Here is a 22,271-nt window from a genome sequence, read left to right as displayed (position 1 = left end):
CAGTATTTAGCCCCCAGTTTTAACTGCCATACTCAAATGTAAACATTGCACACTAGCACAGAGCGAGGAAGCCGCCGCATGTAAAGCAGAGCTGCTTATCCATGTATTCCGTGGGCAGACTTGGCCTCAGTGATGCGCACGTTTAAAGCTCCCAACAATACGATACAGAGCAGGAGTGTCAAAGTCATTTTAGCTCGGGGGCCACATGGTGGAAAATCTCTTACCAGTAAAAATCATGATTTATCACATAAAACAATCGGCATCAATTTAATGCAGATTATTGCTATTTGCATGTTACCAAAAGTTGAATGTGTCATATTTAACACATTTATGTCATACTTTTTTTTTTCCAAATAAAACCAAAACCATTTTTATACTTTACCAAATCTTCCCGCGGGACGGATTAAAACTCTTGACGGGCCTGATCCGGCCCGCGGCCCGTATGTTTGACACCCCTGATACAGAGCAATGCATCTGAGCTCGGCCAGAGCTATGAGCAACCAACACAAATTAGATTGTAGGCGGTACCGAGGTCAGACCCAAAATATTTGCTCAATACCATTGACGGCCTGGCGCGCATTTTGTGACGCAAACTAAGGAGCAGGCTTTTTAGCACAGCAGGCATGACTACACGTACAATAAAGTATGGTATGACTTTATTCTAATGACTTCCAATGCCTGAGGGAACGTACACAAAGCAGAAAAATCTTCAGGTCAATTTGAGGAGTTCTTCCAGCACGCTTTCTCGGCCTTGACAATGACTTTGGTCCAAGGACGTCGTTGCAGTGAGGAGGTCAGTTCTCTCTCCATGTGGACCTGGGGGCCATTCTCCTGCTGAGATCTGAGCCCGGATAATGGCACACTCAGGAGTGCGGGGATTAGGGACAGGAGGGACATGAGGAGCGACAGGCTCCTTTGTGCTCGGTTCATCCTCATTCCGGGCATAGCGGAAGACAGCCTGCACACTGCTTTTTCAATTTCTCTTTTTTTTTTTTCGGGCGCTAAGTCCTCAACTGCTGGACGAGCTCACAGGCGAGGCAGGCTCATTGATAATTGTATAATGGCTCACTTTGAGAGAGCAGGTTTTTTTGCTGAGACGGGCGTGCGGTCCAAACGGCAAGCTATTAGTCATGCTGTCGGCTCAATTCCGTATGTATTTTCTTTCGTCATGGGCAAAGGCTGCGGCACCCAACCGTGTTTCTCGCACTCGAAGAAAGATAATGATATTCAAACCTACGCAGAAACAAGGTGCTCCGTGCTTTTGTCTCTAATGGAAGAAGATCTGCAAAGGTGAGAGTGGGAATTCATTATTTCTTGATGATCTTTTAGGAGTGACTTTCTGCTACTAAAATCAAAGTGTTCTTAGTAAAGAGTATTACTGCTGCTGGAATATTTAACTTTGTGCACACACAGACGCATTTTAATGTTACTTGATAGCACGGAAATGGAAGATTTAAGGCACATGTTTGTCGAAACTCATCTTTGGTCGTCAAAGGAAGTGAAATTCGTTGCAAATTATTGCAACCAGAAGATATAGCAAAACTTGTCACCACGTGTTCGTGGCGTGTTCAGAAACAGACGAACTCGTCATTATTCCGGCACTCCTGCTGGATCGAGTCGGTTTCTTTGTGAAACTCCCTCCTAATTAATCCTCATGAGAATGTGTTGACTATTTAAGTCACGATTAGAGGCAATGACAATGCCGTGATGAGTGTCCCGTTTACGGCAATCCAAAAATGAGCAGAAGAAGGACGCTTTCGCAACGATTGGAGAAATCATCAATTTGTTGATGACTTTGGTCCGATATCCGAGCCGAAGTCACCAACAGCAAACTCTCAACTCGCCCACAATAAAAATGCAACTATTTCCCCCCCTAATTATTATTTTTTCATTTATCTATCATAAACGTGAAGAGGCCCAGAAATGCTTTAGATGAGTTCATATGAACGCACGTTTCATTGCAGATTTGAAAACTGAAGAAAAAAATAAAGTGTGTGAGTGGTGTGCACTCTGCCTCTAATTGACTCTTTATACAAATGAGGAGGAAATCGACTCTCGGTGGCCGTGGGATGTAAACAGCGTTAATGTAATTATGGTGGAATGAACTTTGGATAAGATGCGCCGCGAGACCCAAGACGTGCAAACACACACTGAGCACAGCACGAGCACGGCGAACCTCCAGGTCCGTTCTCGCTGCCTGCAGGTGGGGGGGGGAGCGAACGCGTCGTACACCTGCCTCGTCACGTTGCACAACTTCTTTTATGCCTGGCAAAGGGATACGGGGGAGCTACAGATGCAAAAAGTGTCGTGTCGGTGAGAGCGCTCCCCACGGCTTGTCCTCATCTTCAAATAGCTCTGTCGCATTTACACTTCAGTGAGGAACACGGCTATAAAGTATTAGCCCGCTAAAGCCGTGTTTTGAAAGCCGGCAAGGCGGCTGGAGCCGAGTACGAAAGCAATCTGAAGGATGGGCTGATCAAAGTATGCACCTTTAAATCCCCAAAGAGATTTATTTCACCGAGCTTCCAGGCCAACGATCAGACGGCCTGCGACACCCGCACAAGTGAGACTCCCTCGCGTTGCATGCAGAGTCATCCAAAAAGATGGCCGTTTCCGAAGGCAGAGCGGCAAGAGAGCCGTGCGCAATTTCGATCGAGTATCATTTAGATGAGAAAAACGTTTCCCAGTGTGGCGGGAGATGAGCGATTCTCAGCTATTTTTCTTATCTTTGCAATTAGTAAAGTGGCCGACTGGCGAGCACGTTCGCCTCACTGTGCGGAGGTCGTGGGTTCGATTCCGGCTCCGGCCTTCCTGTGTGCCGTTTGCATGTTCTCCCCGTGCCTGCGTGGCATTTCTCCGGTTTCCTCCCACATTCGCCCCAAAAAAATGCAATGTCCGTGGTCAACCATCATAAATATTAAAGAGATTTAACATTAATGATTGTACGGTCACACCGTTTATCGAGCAGATCGGGGCGGGGGTGCCGGGGAATAAAATCATTCCGAACACGCCGAGTGCCACAGGAGAGTCGCCAAGTGTGGCCATCGTTGACTCGGATTGGAAAGTGTCTCAAATTCGCCTCAGCTTTCAGCATGCGAGTACCTTGCTCAAGTTGAACATCCCTCACCTCCACAATTGAAAATTAAAAGAAGCAGATCTTGAAAATAAATCAGGGCCGAGACCAACAACAATAAAATAGCAACATTTTTTCGGTATTGATAGCTCGAATGAAATGACAATTATGCTCAAGCAAATAAAGGGAGGTACCCTTGCAATGAACACTGACAGGGCAATTACTTTCCACCAACATCTTTAAACGCAGCTCATCTCGGTGAGTGCTGAATAACAGCGTGAAAGTGGAAAGCAACGGACAGTCTGATCAGAAAACGTCACAGTGAAACAAAGCATCCAGCGGGACGAAATGTTCCTTAAAAGCTAGAAATTCCCAAAGCTGCTCTGCATAACCATCTTGGTCGGAGCGCAGGTGTGTGGCTAAATGAGGACGGATAAGAAGGAAGCCGACGGCCGCCAACGTGGCGACCAAAGAAGGGGCACGGCGCTCAAGGTCACGGCGAATTGCAACAGCAGCGACGGTCGATTGATTGGGACGAAAGGGAGCAGCTGGCAGAGAGGAAACGGCCATGCCGCGGAGGGAATCACCAGGTGGCTCCCGTGAATTATGACACCGTCCATCCAATACTTTCCATTTTTCAAGCAGAATAAAAAGCGCCGCATGCTGAGTAGGCTTCTCTTCTGCTGTTTGACTTCCTTGTCACATCAGAACATTTCACCACTTGGTCACAAACTCCAGTTGTTGCTGGAGCTCAACCATACCGATAACCCCCCCCCCCCCCCCCCCTACAAATGGCCAGAGGAAAACGCAGATAATTACGGTTTTCTAAATGTGGAGTTCAGCATTAATATTGATAAAGCATTAATTAGTTACTAAAAGTGGAGCAACCATTTTCTCGGCGCCAAATACATCACATGTTTTCAGAGCAGAACGTTACTTCGGAACAATGGCGGCTCATGTTTGGACAGCACCAAACAAATTGTTACCCGGCAAAATGGACATCATCACAATGTGCACAGATTACAGGTTTTTTTTTTTCCTTTTTATGACATGATCATTAGAATTAATGAAGCATGAGCTTAAAAACAGAGAGAATCCTAATGAGTATTAATGCGGATGATAATTAAAGCGGCGTAAGAGAGAACCGTGGAGGTCATTATACCTGATCTATGCCATATCAACACACATTCGTCGTCGCCGTGTCCCTCGCGGTGCACAGCGGGGCGAGCGCCAATAATGCCGCACCATCTCCACTCATAATGGCCTCGATGAAGGCAAAACGAGCCGAGGCGTACGCTTACCTCAAGTCGCTTCTCCTCAGTTTGACGATCGGGCCGAACGGATTGAAAAACACGACAGTTTGTTTTAATTGCTGGGGGAATTAGGCGTGCTGAGTCCAGATAAAAAAAGACAACCTTGTGTCAAGATAATTATGATGAACCGCTGTTCCATATTCAGATTGCCACTCCGGAGAGGTCAGTACTGACTGAGTGCAGAAGGCATCAAACAACGACTGGTGGGCAGTAAAAACCCAAAAAAGATCCACGTGAAAGACACGAGACAATCACAGGTCATTAACGTGGAAATGACGGATATGAATGCGAAGAGTTTTACTTTTGAAATTCATTTAATTGGATGAGACACGCTCGTACTATGCATCGTCCTCCACTCTCCATCTCACGCTCGTTGCTCTCTTTCGAAAAGCCTTCGACACAAAATGAGAAAGGCCTGGAATCTATTTCATGCCCGATGCTATTATCAGGGGGGGCCTCCAAGTGACATTAGATATTAAGCACGGGGAGATTAGGAGGTTATCTGGCATCCCACACTGGGAGTGTGCAAAAAAATAAAATAAATGATATATATATATATATTTATTTATATATGTACCCACATATACAAGACATCGTTAACGTTAAGCTATTCCGTCTGCAGAAGTAGTTTCAGAGCATAACTGCTATATTATCTTGCGAGATGTGAAGCGACGTGTCCCCGAATTGCTGAGTCGGTCTGCAAGCATTGAGCCAGTTTCAAAGTGAGAGTCAATCAGCAGCAGCCAGGCACAGCGTGTCAGCCCTCGTTAGCGATGACCTTGGGAGATAATAACGGCACTAAAGCCGCAAAGGTGTTTGCAAAGGTAATAGCTGCTAATTAAAGAAATACATAAACCGCATAAACAATGCTGCGTCTGATTCAAATCATCACCGGAGCCTGGAGGGAGAACGGCGAAGTTTTGATCATTTCATTTTCCAAAAACGCTGATCAAAAATAAAAGTCGACAAATGTAGGTCTTAACAGTAAGTGGCAGTGTCTCATCATTGACAAATTGGAATATTCATGATCATGGGCTCACTACGCAAGACAAAAACATTTTCATAATTTGTGACGGATATTCGAAGCGGGATAGAAAATGCATCGATGGATGGTAACTTTTGCTGAATCGGTTTTGTAATAACTTACACCAACCACGAGGGAGAGAAAACTGTCATCTCCACGCCGGGTGGCTGAAGTTCGTGTGCGCGAGTAAGGGGTCGGGGGGGATGATGCCGATTCTCTGGGCTCGCGACCGAGAAAATCTTATTTTCACATTGTTGGAGAACCTCGGCGTGGCTCCAACTGATATTTTTCCACATGGCCGCACATCCAGGGTGAACCGCTTTCTCTCGTTCTCGAGTGCCGACTTGTAAAACAGTCGCCCCCAACCTATTTCCCGGCGTGAACCGATTCACACACGACCATTATTTTTGTGGACCCACACCTATTTTTTTTTTTCCGTTGGCTGACTAAGAACAACAAAAGCAAATCCATATTGTGCAGACTGAGCTTCGTAGATGCTCTGTTTTTTTACTCCTTTTAATACTAGCATAAAGCAACTGAGAACTGAGACAATCGTGTCAAGCGTCCATCACAGAAATGGAGAGAAGCCGATCACTTTTCAAAATTAAATATTTTTCTGCTTCAAATAATAAATAAACCGAAATTACTGCAAGTTTTTTTTTTCCCCCTTTCATCTGTGAGGTCCGCCCTGGCCCGGTCCAAAATGTCCCACGGACTGTTACGGGGTCACGGCCCGGTGGTTGGGGACCACCGTTGTAAAATTCAAAAACACATTACTGTAAAACCAGAGCTTGCGTTTTGGCACCCAACAGATGAACCGATTTGATGATTTTTTTTTTTTCTTTTCTATATTTTTGTCAATGATATAATTTCTCTGGTTATTTGTTTTGTTACTAACACGGAAGAAAATATTTACCAGAGAGGTTCACATGAATTTTTTTTCCCCCATGAATGCATTTAAGCAGCCGTGAATTAAGTGAATTTTCACTTTTCGTAACCTGATTCGTCCACCGTCAACACAAAAGTCTAACAATGCGCTCGTCATGTGTGTGCATTGCAAGTAAACAAAAAAGGCAAAAGTGTTCAATTGCTTTGAAGGACGGACGCAATTATGCGCTCGTACTTTTCTCTTTCCTGTCTAACAACTGCAAAGATGGCGGGCAAGCGTGCAAATTTGCGTCACATGAAACTGTTTTGAAAGCAGTTGATGGAATAACATGTCCTGTGATGCGATACCTCCATTTTCAAGTTTGACGCTTTAAACCGACATCCAAAATGATTCTTTCTGTCATTGATTCTTAATCCGAGGCGCCCCTTGATTGTGTCCCATGAAAACATTTTATGTATAGCGCGTGACGACAAAATGTCCCCAGTGCGTCAAAGAAGGGTGGGAAGACTTTGGACCCCGACCAAACGCATCTGTTAAGGTGGCCGCTATGATTGAAGGAGAATTGTGTGCAAGCTTGTTGAAATAGAATCTCTGTGAAATTTCAGTTTCATGGACTTGGCCGTGGCAAGTGTGAAGTTGGGTTCAACGCTCGGCTTCATAAAAGTCTTAAATCAAAGCTGCAAAAAAAAAAATAATTTAAAAAAGTGCCATAAAGTCATTGCAGACTCACCGAAGTGGCGCACTGGCGGGGGGTAATTAAATCCAACATGTTAAGCGTATTATTTTAAGATCATTTCTGTCAAACAGCTTGCATCGAAGTCAACTAATAATTTGAAGTTGACGTTCTCGCACAAAATTGGAAAAAACTAGCCAGATGGCATTGTTCTTTTTTCTCAGCAACGAGAATTGAGGCTTTGATGGAAGGCTGAGCAATAATTCAAAATCAATAAAGTTCACATGCGACGATCGCTGACGGACTTGCAGTGTGACGCCGAATGATATCTTGTCGTGTGACAAGACGACCGTCGTCAAGGACAAAAAAGTCGTGGATTTTGGGAGACAGCGTTCTATCACCAAGATGAGAACGCGAGACGATATTAAGTCATTTACTGCCATTGACGGCTAAAAACGTCCAAGATCCTTTTTTTTTTTTTTTTTTAACTGGGCTGTTTGTGATTGACTTTTGTGTGCAATTATTTTACATTGTCATGTAACACAAGAATCCTTCCTCATGCTGCAATAATTCTTCAAAAAAGTCAAAGTGGGGGTGACTTTCTCCTTCCCGCTGTGACGCAGAGACAAAGATAGAAATGTCTTTTGTTGTACTGGGTGGCCCGCATTCTTCAGGTATGTTTAATTAATGTGCGCTTGTTGTGGCTCGTCTGACGGCGTAACGCAGCAACGACATCTGTTTAATCAACAACTTCCTCTGATGGTCCCTCAGTTGGGTGCGGGCTGTCGCTTGAATTCTCAGATGGCTCCACCGAGGGAGCGATGAGCCTTATAGAAATTCACAACAACGTCGTCTCCAGGAGCTCCGCACAGCCGGCAGCCGAGGAAAAAAAAAAAGCCGTTGGAGTCCCGAGCTTCAGTCTGGCTCTGCTTGACGCCGCTTTGCTCCTTCAATTATTTCAAGCAACTTTATTATTGTCGCAGCCCATTAGTCGAAAAGAGGAATGCCGCCATTTTTCCCTTGCGGCGCATCCTGGTGGAGTTGCCTTTTGTTCGCCGTGGATCTCATCTAACCGCTCTTGCCTTGCTTACTTGGATGCTCACGTGCTGTAAGTCCGCCCCACTCACAGACTCAAGAGATGAACATTTCGATCCCCGTCAACTGTGTGAAAATGTCACATTTTACATATGGTCACACAATATGGAAAAAGGGATTGCGCCGAGCGATGATGTCGCTGTTTCTCGTGACCGGAGCTATGACGGCCTTCTGACTAAGGCCGGCGCTTGTAATTGGCGCTCCCGTGGTCATTAGCGTGGACTGGCAGGCCACCGCAACCACTATCAGTGTAATTTGATCTAATTGGCCCAGTGTTGCTCGCGATTCACATCAGACAAATAGCAATGACGAATTTAAATGGCGCCGTGACCTTTTGAAAGCTTCAGTCTAATTAACCTTCAGCTGATGCATGCAGGTACGGTATGCGGAAGTGGCTGGCGAGCGACGCTTGGCTGATTGGCTTCAAAGCGGACTGCTTAATAAGCACTCAGCAAGACAACCAGCTCAGTCGCGATGCAGACATGACACGCGCTTAATTCCCCCTTAATTGGAGCAAGAGCGTCAGTTCAACGTCGGATCTTCCGCGATGGACACTGTGGGGTCAATTGGCAAAATACTTTGGCTTCTTCAAATACGTTAAATACAGACATTAGGAGTAAACCGCAACGCATTCGGTCGCAAAGGAGATCATTAAGTCTGATTTGTTGTCACTCATGCCATTCCGCGGATAATCAAGTCATTACAATGCTTACAATTAGAGATGTTCAGGATGAGGAGGATCATCACTTGAGTGAAAATGTCATACAAGGGTGGGCGGGGTTCGCTGCACATAAATCAGCGGCTTTATGCAAGCTAATGGCCAATAAAATGTTTTGTAATCTAATTAGGGCTTATTTTGCTGCGATTAGAGGCCAAATCTGGCTCTCGGTGTTCCATTTTTAGTTCACTTCTGGATCATGCTCGTTTATGTTGAAAGCAGAAAGATGGACATTTTTGCGTGGAAATGTTCAGTTATTGAATCCAGAATAATTCATCACACGATGAGTCAGCGCAGGAAGTCGAGCGCAAGTACTGCATTTTCCGGACTCTAAGCCGCTACTTTTTTCCTCGATTTATCGCAACGGCGCGGCTTTTGTGTGGATTTTTCTTTCACCAGTAGGCTTATAGCCTGGTGCGGCTTTCGTTTTTTTTTTTTTTTAATGGTACTTTTTTTTCCAAACTTAATAATTGCAACGATACAAAGCACTTTAAATCAAGACAAGAAATGTAGTATAAGTTCTAAAATAACCAGGCGAAAGATCACCAATCAATTGCCTTTTTCGCCAGGCAGTTAAATGTTTTTTTTAATTAAAACAATGGTCAAATTCAAATGGTTTTAAGAGAACATGAATGTTTTCTAATTGTCATCTCGATCTAAACAAATGCCACACCTCCACTAAGTTCATTTAAAAAAAATAAATAAATAAATAAAAAACCCCAAAAGTCCCTTGACCCTCTGATGCTTCATTTCTATGCAGTTGCTCTCTTCTTAAGAAGATTATCTCATAGCGGCTGTCATTGTCAAGCAGGGTGCGCATGTGCACGTGCACGTGCCACTGTACAAAATTGTTTGTGGGTAAAATGAATGGGCACTAATGCTCCTCGCAGCCTTGGAATGAGCCCACAGAGAGCGGCGGCTAATCCCATCATTCGACACCGTTCATCTCCGATCCACTTGGCTTTTAGCATTTTTCTCTACGGGCAATTTGTGGCTTCCCTGTTGGATCTCTTCAACTCTTCAATATGTTATGACGACAAAACACTCGCAGGGCTGCCTGAGAGTCAGAGTCAAATGTCGTCTGCGACACTTCATGACAGATACTTTCACAAAGCATAAAATTGGAGCTTGTCACCATCAAATTAGAGCGACTCAAGATAGCCCGCAAGATCATCGCTCCACAAGAAATCTTGCTGTACTGGGATGCCCATCAGACAGTCGCTTCTCAAGCCTCCCTAACGACGACGGCTTACTTAAATGCGTTATTATTATTTTTTTTTTTTTTATTCTAAAGGTGACTTTTCAAGAGGTGAGTTGATATGGTCTTTAAAAAGAAGCAAAATCGGAATGGCTTCCAGATGGTGGCGCCCCCCCGTCGGTCGGTCAGTTTGTGCCTGACAGATGCTACATTGGCTTCCAGGGGGAAAATATGAGCAGCCTTCCAGAACTAAACAAGACAGGGGACCTGCATTAACTGCGTCCTGACTTCCATGGACTGCAAGAGCCGCCTCCTCAGAGAGGACCGCCCCTCCCCAAAGCCTCGACTCTACACACATTTTCGAAATTTAGCTACAGAGGTCGAAGAGGTGAAAACGCACACACACAAAATGGGATGAGAATATCATGAATTGATGAAAACGTGCTTGTACAATGTCAACAAGCAGAACAATTGAACTCTTTCAATGCAGTTAACTGCTTTTCTTTCTTCAGCCGGCGGTTTCCTGCTCGCTCAAAGACAAACGATATGGATCACACCAACGCAACCTTGTTCACAAGAAATTGTCGTACGATCAGTAGCTCAAGTCTCTTGTGATCTTTAACAGAATAGAAGATCGCCAACAACAAGGTGGAAATAGTTGGAACGGGTGATCGGCACATCACCGAAATCGTAGCTTGGAGCTCCGTGTAATCCAAGTTCCATCAGACGATGCAGCTGAGAGCAAATTGGAATCACAGTTACGAGTTTGGTGAACAAATTCCAAGGCGCCAAAACAAGGCTGATCATGAGCCTTTCCGGATATGGCAGAGAAGTAGACTCGATGGTGATGCTGCTGTTCAGAGCGCCAAATTGGTTCTTCGCTGCAAATATGTGCTTGTGGGCGAGCAGGTCACTGGCTCAGAGCAAAAGTGACACAAAGCGATATCAGTGGAGAAGAGAAGGCCTGTGGTTGACGAGGTCATGAGGCAGGGGGAGACAGAGCGACATGCCAAAACCGGCAGAAAAAAAAAAAAAAAAAAAAGCTCAGCTGGCATGACATCTGGCAGATGAAGGAGCGCGGTTGAGTTTCGTCATCAGTCACTTAGGACCTGCTCCCTCCCCCAAAACACGAAAGTGTGGTAAAGAGCATATCTTGTGTGTTCCTTGCGGCTAAACATGAACTCTGACAGCTGGGATTAACACTTGGACGGAGGTAAACCACCACCGATGGCCAACAAACATCAGCAGAAAGGACCACGTCAAAAAAAAAAAAAGAAGCTCACGTTTCTCCAGAAGCGGTGGCCCCAACTCTCCGGCCAGTTCTGATCCGGTCGTCTCAAAACGCAAAGACGGTTTATGTTGCCAAGCGGACAGCTACCCAAGAAGATGACGTTGGAATGATTTATGACAGGAAGACAAACAAATCGTATCATTTAGCATCCCAGAATGAGTGGAAGACCATCTTCCTGATTCAGGTTGGATGTCTTGTAAGAACTTGCTGAGTCGGAGTCTGTCGAGGAAAACGGATGTGAGGAAAACCCAAGGGAGACATTGAGGGCAAGGCATTCGATTTTGCTTTTGCGAGGATGTTGTTGTGGTTTCGGAATGCGCACTGGCGGGAGGAAATCACAAATGCAAAAGAAAAATAAATGAAAAAGAAAAATCAAGCGTTTTTCAAATTGTTTTATCCAGAAAATGTGGTTACGGTTCAAAACAGCCCCAGTATGACACCGAGGTTTCGTACCTGAGACTGCTGAGCCATTTCGAGACGTTGTGGGCTTCAATGAATGAAAAAGGCCCACCTGATGACCCCGACGATATACTTGGTCTCCCTTTCACCAGCAATCTTCAAAGTGCAACAATTTCATTTCATTTATTTTTACAGAGTAATTTCAAATTATTGTTTCTTTTGTTCATCAACACTGACAAGCGAGTTTCCCCAGAAACCTCAGCTCTTTTCAAATAGTACCACAAAAAAAGGGCATAGAAAGCGCAACAAGCATGAATCGGCCTCACTCTGATCGACCGCTGGGATTTGCTTTGATAAAAACTTTGAAATATAATAAAATAAAATCTGTATGTATGTTTTCCACCAGTTTTCTTGTCATCCAAAAATGTTGCGTGACAAGCAATGGGCAGATGAGGGGGCTGTTTGCCAACTTGCACTTGCAGGCTGCACAAGCCCCTCCCCTTAAGTCCAGCGCACAGGATTGCAGAGTGCGACATGTGAGATGTGGTCAGTCAGAGCCCAGGGAGCTGTGACGGCCGGCTGCTCTTTCAGCCACGGCGATGAACTGAAGCAGAACGCTTCTCGTCAAGCAAAGAAGAAATCCACAAAAAGGATCAACAAGTAATGCCTCAAGGTCGAAACGCTTTCTGTGCATCCAATCAGGATTTGTGGACAAATATACAAAGTCGAGTGAAAATGCAAACGCAAGCCGGCCGCCGACGGACACGGATTGACGATGTCCTGCACAAACGTCATCGTTGTGCTTCAGTGTCACTTCTTTTTGGTTTCAATTGGAACCAGAAGATCGCCCCTTCCGAAAGGGCAATTGCGACACATTGACGTTGAATTAAAAACACGAGGACAAATTAAAAATATACTTAAGCAGGTGTTGATCAGATCGGAAGATTTGCATTTCTTGCGCAGCCGGCAACGTGATCCGTTACTCGGGGAGTCGTGCTAACAATACGACTCAAGAAGGGAAACCTCCAAAAAGGAATTGCTGAGAGTTTGCCGTTTTGTTTTGTTTTCTTTTTTCCCCAGCAGAGCTAAAAATGCAACATTACTTTGGAGACAGGAGCAACTCTTGAAACTAATTTCTGTCTTTGGGGGATCTTAGCAATTGTTCGGTCATACACATTGAGCTGCCCTGAGGTCAAGGAAATCCATTTCAGCTGTGCAATCAACTCTGTCCTGACACGCTACAGTCATGAGAAGACTTGGACGTGAAGATTGCAACTACAGGACCGATGCTTGTTTCACAGCCTGAAGGGTGGCTTTGGGCTTCAAGAAAAACGGGATTTTGCTGAGTTTTAATCTTTCATGTTTGTGTTAGGCCTTGTTTTGACTCATATTCCTTCTTAATGCTTTGGTATCCCAATTTAGAAGCCAAGCAGTCTGGGTTTCCAAAATCCAAAATGTAGCCCCCCCTCCACCAATATATATATGTGTGTGTGTGTGTGTGTGTGTCACACTCTCGATGTCCCCTTTTCATATCAAGGCAGTCCAAATGGGCAAATTCCACATTTTTTTTTCCTGAGCACAGAAATCCCCATAACATCTTTTCCTCGTGGCAAAATGAGGGCTGGTGCAGTTGCAGTGGCCGTGGCGCCCTTGCCGTTTGCTGGAAAGGGCTGCGGCGATGACAACCTAACGACTCGGCTCATCGTTCGAGGCCAGTCCATCACAGAGCACCGCTGTTTCCGCTCAATGCACAACAGCTGTAAAAATACATCAACAGAATCCAGACAGCTGTGAGTCAAAGCACAACGTCTGCTTCTTGCAAATGGAGAGAATATTGTCAAAATAAATGAAGAAATACGAGCGGCGGAGTCAAATTGGAGAAATGAAATGATCGGTGCAGTCCTTGGTGGGAGACTTTGTGAGAAAGGACACGTCGCTGTGGCATATTTAACGTCAGAATTAAATGACGTGGTTATTTCTCATCAGTGCCAAAACTGACAATTGATGCAAGCAGACTTCTCAACTTCCATGTGGCAGAGTTCAGATATTGGTCATGCGTGAAGAAGAGGAGTTCTGAGAGTTCTTAATAAGTGTGTAGCGCAAAATATCTTCATCAACGATAACGGCTTGTCACTTGAAGAGCTACTCCAAACAATATCGCTGAATCGGTGAGCCTGTTTTGATGGCAGCCGGTCGCGATGTCACGTTAGCGGAATACAAAGTTTAACGTTGCCGATGCTCAGACATCGACTCTTAAGCCACAAACGATTTTTGGGAAAAGCTCACACTGACAAAACAGGAATGAGATTTGTAGATAAGCTTTGGCATGCTAAATATCAATTTAAAAAAAGTAAAGTTGAATACAGAACATGGAATGAAATTGATGATCAATTTATTGGACAAAATGAATCACATTTATGTTGACAAAGCATGATTTGTGAAAACGGTCTTAAAAATGAAGTCATGAAACTAAAGAATAAAAAGATCATTTTAAAAGGGTACATCCCAAAAACGACGTTTCTCGGTTGAAATGAAAGCTCCTAATTCAGTTGGGATCGTTCTGAGGCCAAACAAGTTTGTCATTATTTGGAGATGATATACATTACTAGGTTAGACAGAATTTTTTGGACCTTATTGTTTTTGTCTTTATGAACACCAGATACTGCAGGCAAGTCCATATTTCAAACGTATTATGACCGTGGACAAAAACGTACGACCCGCTTGACACTTTCCGATTTGTGATTTCATTCCATTCCTGACACGTGGTCAACCATTTGTTGTTCAAAGTCTTCCGTACACAGAAACACAATGACGTCTCAACAATCCACGTCAACGGACGTGCCACAACAGTTTTCCTCTCAAAAATTGGAATTGCACTTGACACAAATTCAGCCACAGTGCAGACACTTTCAAAAACCCGCAGTGGATACGACATGCAAAGTCCTTCCAACTCTTTCTTTAGCGTTCCACATCCATTTAATTGCTACCTGGAGTGAGTATCACGGTCACAATGATTCATCATCAGCGCAGGAATTTGTCACAATCATCTTTAATGAAAGTGGCACTAATCAGTGTCTCCCGTCTACGCTGGCAAGCGCTTCCATTGATTGGATTCTGATGAGGTTGTGGGGGACGGAGGCTGACACTAAAAATGAGATTTGTGGCTATTTGCAGAAAGACACTCATTTGTTTACCCCCACTGAGTAAAGGGAAAGAAAAAAAAATCGATAAAAATGGGTTCGTCTGTAAACATGAAGACGCAGCGAGCTGTGAATTGTGTTGCCATCCATGCCATCATTTAAAGCGGTCATGGGAAAGATTGTGTATACGTGTTTTTTAAAATCTTTTCTTGACACATCATCCCACACTTTGTGTTTAGGAATAGAGTTGATATGACAAATGAATCACATTTGTCATGTCCGGTGCTGGGAAAAAGTATATACGATATAGAAAATGTATTTTAGAAATGATTCTTTCATTAACCAAGGGGGGGCAAGACGATCCAAATCTATTCGGCCGCTGCCCCCTCAACCTAATGACGGGTTTTGCAAAAACTGAAATCAAACGTTTGCAATCATTGGTGATGAGTCTTTCACGCCCGCTGAGGAGGGATTCTGGACCATTCTTTTTGGAAAAATATTTCAAAACGGCCATATTGGAGCATCTTCGAGCAAGAACTGCCTGTTCAAGATCACACCGCAGCCTTGGAAAACCAAAACTATATGGAGCCGACCGTTCATTATTTTGTTGTTTAATCCATTGCTTGTACTAAATTGTTTTATTTGTGTGCCTCTCAACTGTGATGATAAAAAGGATTCGAATCAATAAATGGGTCTTTTTCCAAAGTGAAAAATAGTGTCCCACTCACCACAGTGCTCAAGCCGTACTCCTTGACCAGCCTGAGGGAGTTCTGGTAGCAGGAGGTGAGGTCATTGGTCTCGGTGGGGCCCACGTGACCTCTGGCCACCGGACCCACGGTGTGGATCACAACTGTTGGAAAGGGACAAAAACACAAAGCTTCTTTGAAACATCAGACTCCTCCAGCAAGGTGACATGCTTGGCAGCCGTTCCAAAGCAGCCTGCCGCGTCTTACTAAGTGACTATAAAATCTCTCAGCGGGATGCCAAAACGCCAAGCCGATGCCAAGAAACCATGGATGGACTCCTAAATTAATACATTGTAGGGAAATTAAAAAAAAAAAAAGAATTGGAGTCAGTGAATGACAAATTCAAATGTGATTTATTCTGAAGAGCCAAATCTCACCCTGTTCTTTTGGCAACGTAATCGTCTGGACGGTGTTCGGGAAGAACAACAGTAAGCGGCAGCGAAATCCAGCCATACAAAAAATCACTTGGAGTAAGACGAATGGAACTATAACTTGGCCCAAACATAATCCGCATTCAACAATACACAAATACAATATTCCCAGAAAATATTTGAAACTTATAAAAGTGAGGATGAATCTCATCATTTTCAACAAAGTCTCCGACTGTTCTCCATAAAAGCAAAAGCATTTCTCTGCATTCTCAGCAAGCCGACGCGCATTGAATGATGAAATAAATGAAAAGTCACAAGTTAAAAAAGGTTTTGGGTAAATTCTTCACAAAATTCACAGCAACATTCTTCGACTTTGCAAATCCATCAAAACAAAATAAAGCGGCCTCATCTCATTTGTGTACTCAGCATGTCCACATTCGATAAATATTGATACATCTGAGTGAGGAAAGGCGAAAAGTATATTTCGCTCGGTCAACGTGGCATTCCAAGAAGGGACATCTGCTTCTTTCGAGCACCAAAACAGTTTTTAGAGCATCAAACCCAAATGAACTCTCAACCCGTTGGCGTGGCAGAACTGGATGCGCTTACTTTTGCGTAAAAACATGTAAATCCGTGAGAATCCGTTCATTATCACAAAAAACAGGGAAAAAAGATTTACATTCGAATACATGTAGTGAAGTGACAAGTGTCTGAACAAAAAATCTTTTCGTTGGCGAGCTCGGAAACTTGAAGCGAAAGATAAAGTGAGCTCGGGTGAAGTTGGAAGAAACATCTTTTCTACTCGATTATCCATTCTGCATATGTGCGGGGCATCACTCGTGATGCAGCCCTGTGTGTGTGCTCGGCGTTATTCTTGTTTTCCATCATTCGAATTCAGCGCAGACGGACATAGCGGATGCAACATTATCTCGGTGCAGCCGAGAGATACATAAACACACTTTTACGAGACTGCATCGCATTTCACACTTCAACGAGTTTGCTTAAACTGCTTAGGTGCAAAAAAAAAAATATATATATATATATATATATTGAGACTACGGAACAGCTTCATCGTTCATCTTTCAGAAACAAGAAAATTACGGAAGCTGTCTCGGAATTCTGCAAAATAGAAAAAAAGAATATTTTTTTTAATTGTTTTTTTTTATTTTTATTCACTTATATATATATATATATATATACTTGAAATACTAGTATGAGAAAGTAGAGTACAATTTGTGTTGAGATTTAATTAAAAGTCCTCGTTATCAGAAGTTTGTTTTCCCCCATCGATAAAAAGCAAATGACTGTTTTTGTTCCCCTATTTCTGGCAGAACCCCCAAAAAAAAGAAACTAATCGAGCTGAGACGTCCAGAGCGGCTCGCCATTTTTGGTAAGTGGAGATTGCTGGCGACGGCTTGGACATGAAATGACCCCTTAAAGGCACCAAGCTGTGGCGTGTGATCATCTTAGACATCCCCGCTTAAAATATTCCTCGCCGTCCTACCGAGGGGACATGCACACTTCAAAGACGCCACTTGGGTAGCAAAATAAATAAAAAAATAAATACATCTTTTTAAATATCCAGGCTTCATTTAGAACAGAAGTGCTGAGCTATTTTGGAGCAGGATTGGCACTTCACGGCCTAACCGATCTTTCATTTTCACTTGGCTATTATGACTTTGAGGCTGCTGCTCTGCTTAATCCCGTAAGACTTTTTTTTTTTTTTTTTTAACATCAACTGTCGTGTGACAGCACCTGAACGTTTCCTCTTGCCAACAATTCTCGGGGCGTAATAAGAAGGAGCTCTCCGTCATGATTTAAATCAAGTTTAAAATGCGACCTCCATTTGTTGTGTACGACAGATATTTTCGATATTGAATCATTTCCAGGAAGTTGAATGATTTGTTGTTGCCGCATTTTCCACAGACAGACATCGGCAAGATTTGTTTGACACGATTTTACGTCGGCTGCACTTTCTGATGCAAGCCATCCAATTTTTTGATGTTCATTTTTTTAAACGCGGCTTGGGATCGTCTGTGGCTAGAAAGGGTATGAAAGGCGGCAGCACGTACGACGACGCCCCCGGTGGATTTAGTTCACGAAGATATAAAATCAATAAGATTTACTTTTTGAAAAGGGTCATAAGATAGATTTGACGCAGTCGTTAATGAAAGCGAGGCTCGCTTTTGGCCCAGTAATATATGAGCGAGGTATAAAGTAGCTCGCTTGAAACAGGGCTGGCCCCTAAAACTCTTTGAAAAGGAGGAAGAAAATGCATCATTTCTCCTGAAAAAACAAGAAGCTGCCGCATGAAATGAGTTGACTTTCCAGCGCTGGAAGATGCATAATGTCGCGGTGTTCTCCGCAAACATAAACCAAACAAAAAAGTCAAACAAAATGACATGTCACTTGAGTACTTTATCATCGCAGCACACGGTGAAGAACTCGGTTGCCGAACAAGCCACCGGGGCTTGAATGCACAGACAGCAACGTTTGGTTTTGTAATTTATTCACAAGATGACGCAGCACATTTTCGCATTTAGAAACGTTCGGATTGAGTTTGCTAATATTGAGTCAAAGTGCAAAAAGCCCGCATGTTATCTTGTTTATAAAGGTGGTTCGTGGCTGTAAATACTCGTGCTGTCCAATGTGCAGAAAGTGATGACTTTTTTTTTTTGTTTTGTTTTTTTTCCATCGCCATGTGCTATCATCAGATCTCATCAATTTGATGACCTTGCAAATTTATTGGCACTGTGAAAAATACCTGAGCAGCAATAAATCTAGAAAAAGATACTATAACTTTTTCATAATTCATCCACGTAAGTAATATATTAGAATTTGTGTATTGTTACTGAAGATTTAAGAAAAAAAAAAGCGTATTGAGGCTGGAGAATGGTTTAGACGATGCAGCAGATCCGATGTTAGGTCCAGAGCTGGCCACGTGACCCTTTTTTCCCGGACAGTCTCCCTCCCTCCGGACGCTATCCCAGTAAGTTTATTCATAGAAATTGTTGGCCCTTGTCAGCCCCGACCCAAAAATAGGCGTCCGTCCGGCCGGGTGGAAGGGCCGGACCGCACCGCCCCCGCGACGGACTGCCGAGTTGGAGTTAGGTCGAATGGTCGTGAAACCTTTCTAGGATTACATCCAAATCTGACTGACCGAATACCGTCCTCGAGAGCAAAACCAACACTTGAGGTGTAATTTACTCATATTAACTTTACACAGAGGATACAAACAACTGCCACTTGACTCGCAGCTCGACAAAACACAAAAAGGAAGAAGCGCATTTCCAGTCGGGATGCATCGCGACTGCATTTTGGTGCCATTACCAGCCTGGACCCGCTTGGGATGTAGACAGGATTACCAAATCAAGTGCGGACACCCACTCGGACATGGAACTGCTGTTGTCATGGCGACGGCGAGTGCAGAGCGATCCTTTAACACTTGCCGCCGCTCCAGTCAGAAAGGCGGGCGAGCTTTTGGGGAAGCTCAAATCAGCTGCCACACGCCGAGCAGAAATAGTTGCTCATGCATTTATACTCCCTTCGCTCCTTAAAAAATTGAAAAGGAGGCTTTTATTCATGCACTTTGACTCAGTGTGGATTTTTACTGTGAAATGCTCCACATTTAAACAGAGCATTTGAAACATGTCACATTGAAACAAGTTGAGGCGTCATGTTAGGTTTCACGCGTATTAGGTTTTTGTTTTTTGTTTTTTGGAGCTATCACACAAAATACACCAAAAACAATACGTACATTTTTTAGGACTGTCAAAGATAATTCAAGTTGTTAAACCATGAAGTCTGTTTACTAGAATATTATCTTGACATGACATTTTCATGAAGTGATGCTTTCCATGTTGCCATTCGGTCAATCGTGATCGTCTCAAAGCAGATTTCAATGAGTTGATAAAAGCCCACCCGCCATGTTAAGCACCCACACCACATGGTAAAAAAATAAAAAGAAAAAACACCTGTTTGAAGAACTAATTCTCAAAGTCAAGGCGAGTATTATTTCTGCAATCATTTGGATTGAATTTTTTTTTTGCTTGTCGCATTTATTTTTTTTAGTTCACCAAAACCAGCAATGATGCACGTTTTGTCCGTTCATTTACAAGACATTTCAAGCGTGCGGTATTAAGGAACAGCTTTGATGACAACCTGCCTTCTTTTGTTTTGTGTAAAATGTAAAAAGACAAAAAAAAACAAACAAACACAAAAGACAGGCTCGTCTTTCATCTCTCCCACTGAACATTCCGCTCTGATGTTGCTTCTGGTTTGCACATTTATTTTTTTTTCAAAATTATTGAGAGGATGGCATCAAAAGAGTTTGTTGTAATAATCCTAATTTTCTGCATGTGAGCACGTCCATCATGAAACTTTCAAATGTCAGCTTCTCTCTCTCTCTCTCTGTTTTCTGTGTTGCTCACTCGCTCCGATAGGTTGCGAGTAATTGCAAAGCAACGTTCAAGCCCGTGTTTTGTTTTGGCGAGCTGCGATTTGCATGCAATGGAAGCAAAACAGTCAAATATTCCGATGCCTTTTATTGAATCCATTTCTAATTGAGGTCGCTTCATATTTTTGCTTTGAGCAAATACACACGAGAGTTGATGATTTTTCACCTCCTCAACTGAACAATTGACTCCTGCATCTCGGGTGTGATCCGATAGCACTGACCAAAAAAAAGAAAATACTCCTATTTTCAAGTGTGACTTGATTATTAATGCCGCAGAGTCACTGAAGAAAAATATGACACTTGAAACCTGACAAAGCTCCACTGAGGAGGGGGCAAGAGGTCACCATCGCGTGCTGAATGTCGCCTTCTCTTTCACACCTGATGAATGTGCGCGAGTATTTCATCAGGTCATTTTCACAACATGAACTAAACAGCAAAATGCAGAATGAGATTGCACTGCAGTAGAAGTCACATTTTAGGTTACAGCAATAATAAAAGAAGAAGGAACAGGTTGAAGATATGCAAACACAAAGAAGGTTATTTCGCTACACGAAAAATAGACGAACAAAAAAGGTGCCCAGTGTTTTTGGGACAGCGCGAGCTACAGCGAGGCAGTTACGTCGCATGAAGCGGAAGCACCAAGAAGGTTCTTCCGCAAAGTCCTTTTGATTCTTTGCTTTGGCTAAGACCTGAGCGTGGAGAGGTACGATCACGCCAAACTACACGATTACGCTTTTCGGCTGCAAATTTCATGACTTGTCGCTTTTTAATCTGCAGAATATGATTTTCCTGAGGGGCATTTGTGGTCAGTCGTTGTCAATTTTCTTTGTAAGGAGTAGGAGATATCGGCGTACAAGTCTAGAGTGCCCTCTTGTGGCTGGCTGTGAATTATTTTATTTTTTTTCATGTGTAAGTTGCAGGATAGGCCAACCTATGAAAAAAGTGTGACTTATAGTCCGCAAAATATGGCCCAAACACAATAAAATGTGGAAGAATAAAAAAGACAATCCGGATGTGTCGCAATCCCGTCTCGGTCCACCGAAAATGCATCTTTAGTCAGTCAGTCTGAAAATGGCAGAACCTTTTAAACACAATGCAATCGCAGCTCACAATGATAAAATGGTCAACCAGGTCATCATGCCAGGCCTGACGGCGCTGACAAAAACCTCTATTTTCTTTCGACAACACCTGGAGGCACTCTGCTAAAAAGAGTCTGATCTCCCCAAAATGACAGCGGGACTATAGAGGTCCCATTTTTCCCAGAGACCTCCGTCAGCCGAGATGGCGCGTGGCCCCATTAGAGTTCCTCTGTGAGAGCGACCGGGGCAGCCTCTTGTCTCGCTCCACTAAAGAAGATGGAACAAGGACCCATCGAGCTCGTGTCATCTCACAGGATTGCAGTCCGCCAAATTGTGCTCCACCCGGCATTCGCACGAAGGATCGCAAACTTTTTACACCGAATACCACCTCAAAAAATACTTTACACTCTCCAAGTAGCATCAAAATGGCTCACATTAAAATAGTTTTGTAGAAGGCCAGCAAGTTCAGAGAAACAAAACAAAAGGTAGATACTTTATTCCGAAAAAAAGATAAGTTGCTGTAAGTTTAAGCACAGTTTGAATATAAACCTGCAGAGATAAAAGCAATAAATAAGATTTCATTAAAATTGCACCAACAAAAAAGTCCCAAGCACTCAAAAGTTAAATAAGTGAAATATATTTGGGACATGACATTTTCACATCCTACCATTGAGGTCCCAAACACAAATGAGGGGGGGGGGGTGTAATTTACACCATGCCTGAACCACGTAACTCGTTCCAATTTTAAATCCTGAGCATTCGGCCGGACGGCTGCAGGCGCTTCGGATGTTTGCATCGCGCCGAAT

At 43.5% G+C, this 22,271-nt stretch overlaps 1 protein-coding gene across 6 annotated transcripts in view; it reads right to left on the bottom strand.

Moving 5' to 3' along the window:
* Window positions 1–22,271, bottom strand: part of macrod2 (mono-ADP ribosylhydrolase 2) — a 288,212-nt gene that overhangs the window by 89,552 nt on the left and 176,389 nt on the right. For all 6 annotated transcript variants that reach the window (XM_088304534.1, XM_088304538.1, XM_088304536.1 and 3 more), the window contains one exon: window positions 15,542–15,663. In XM_088304534.1, coding sequence (XP_088160660.1) covers window positions 15,542–15,663 — 122 coding nt within the window. The remainder of the gene's footprint in view (window positions 1–15,541; window positions 15,664–22,271) is intronic.

Source organism: Idiotropiscis lumnitzeri, chromosome 9 (assembly GCF_059441095.1).
Source record: "Idiotropiscis lumnitzeri isolate Australia: NSW breed Sydney's pygmy pipehorse chromosome 9, RoL_Ilum_1.0, whole genome shotgun sequence".
In the NCBI taxonomy this organism is placed as follows: domain Eukaryota; kingdom Metazoa; phylum Chordata; class Actinopteri; order Syngnathiformes; family Syngnathidae; genus Idiotropiscis; species Idiotropiscis lumnitzeri.
Note: the sequence above shows the minus strand (reverse complement) of the source record. Positions and strands in the feature narration are given on the sequence as shown.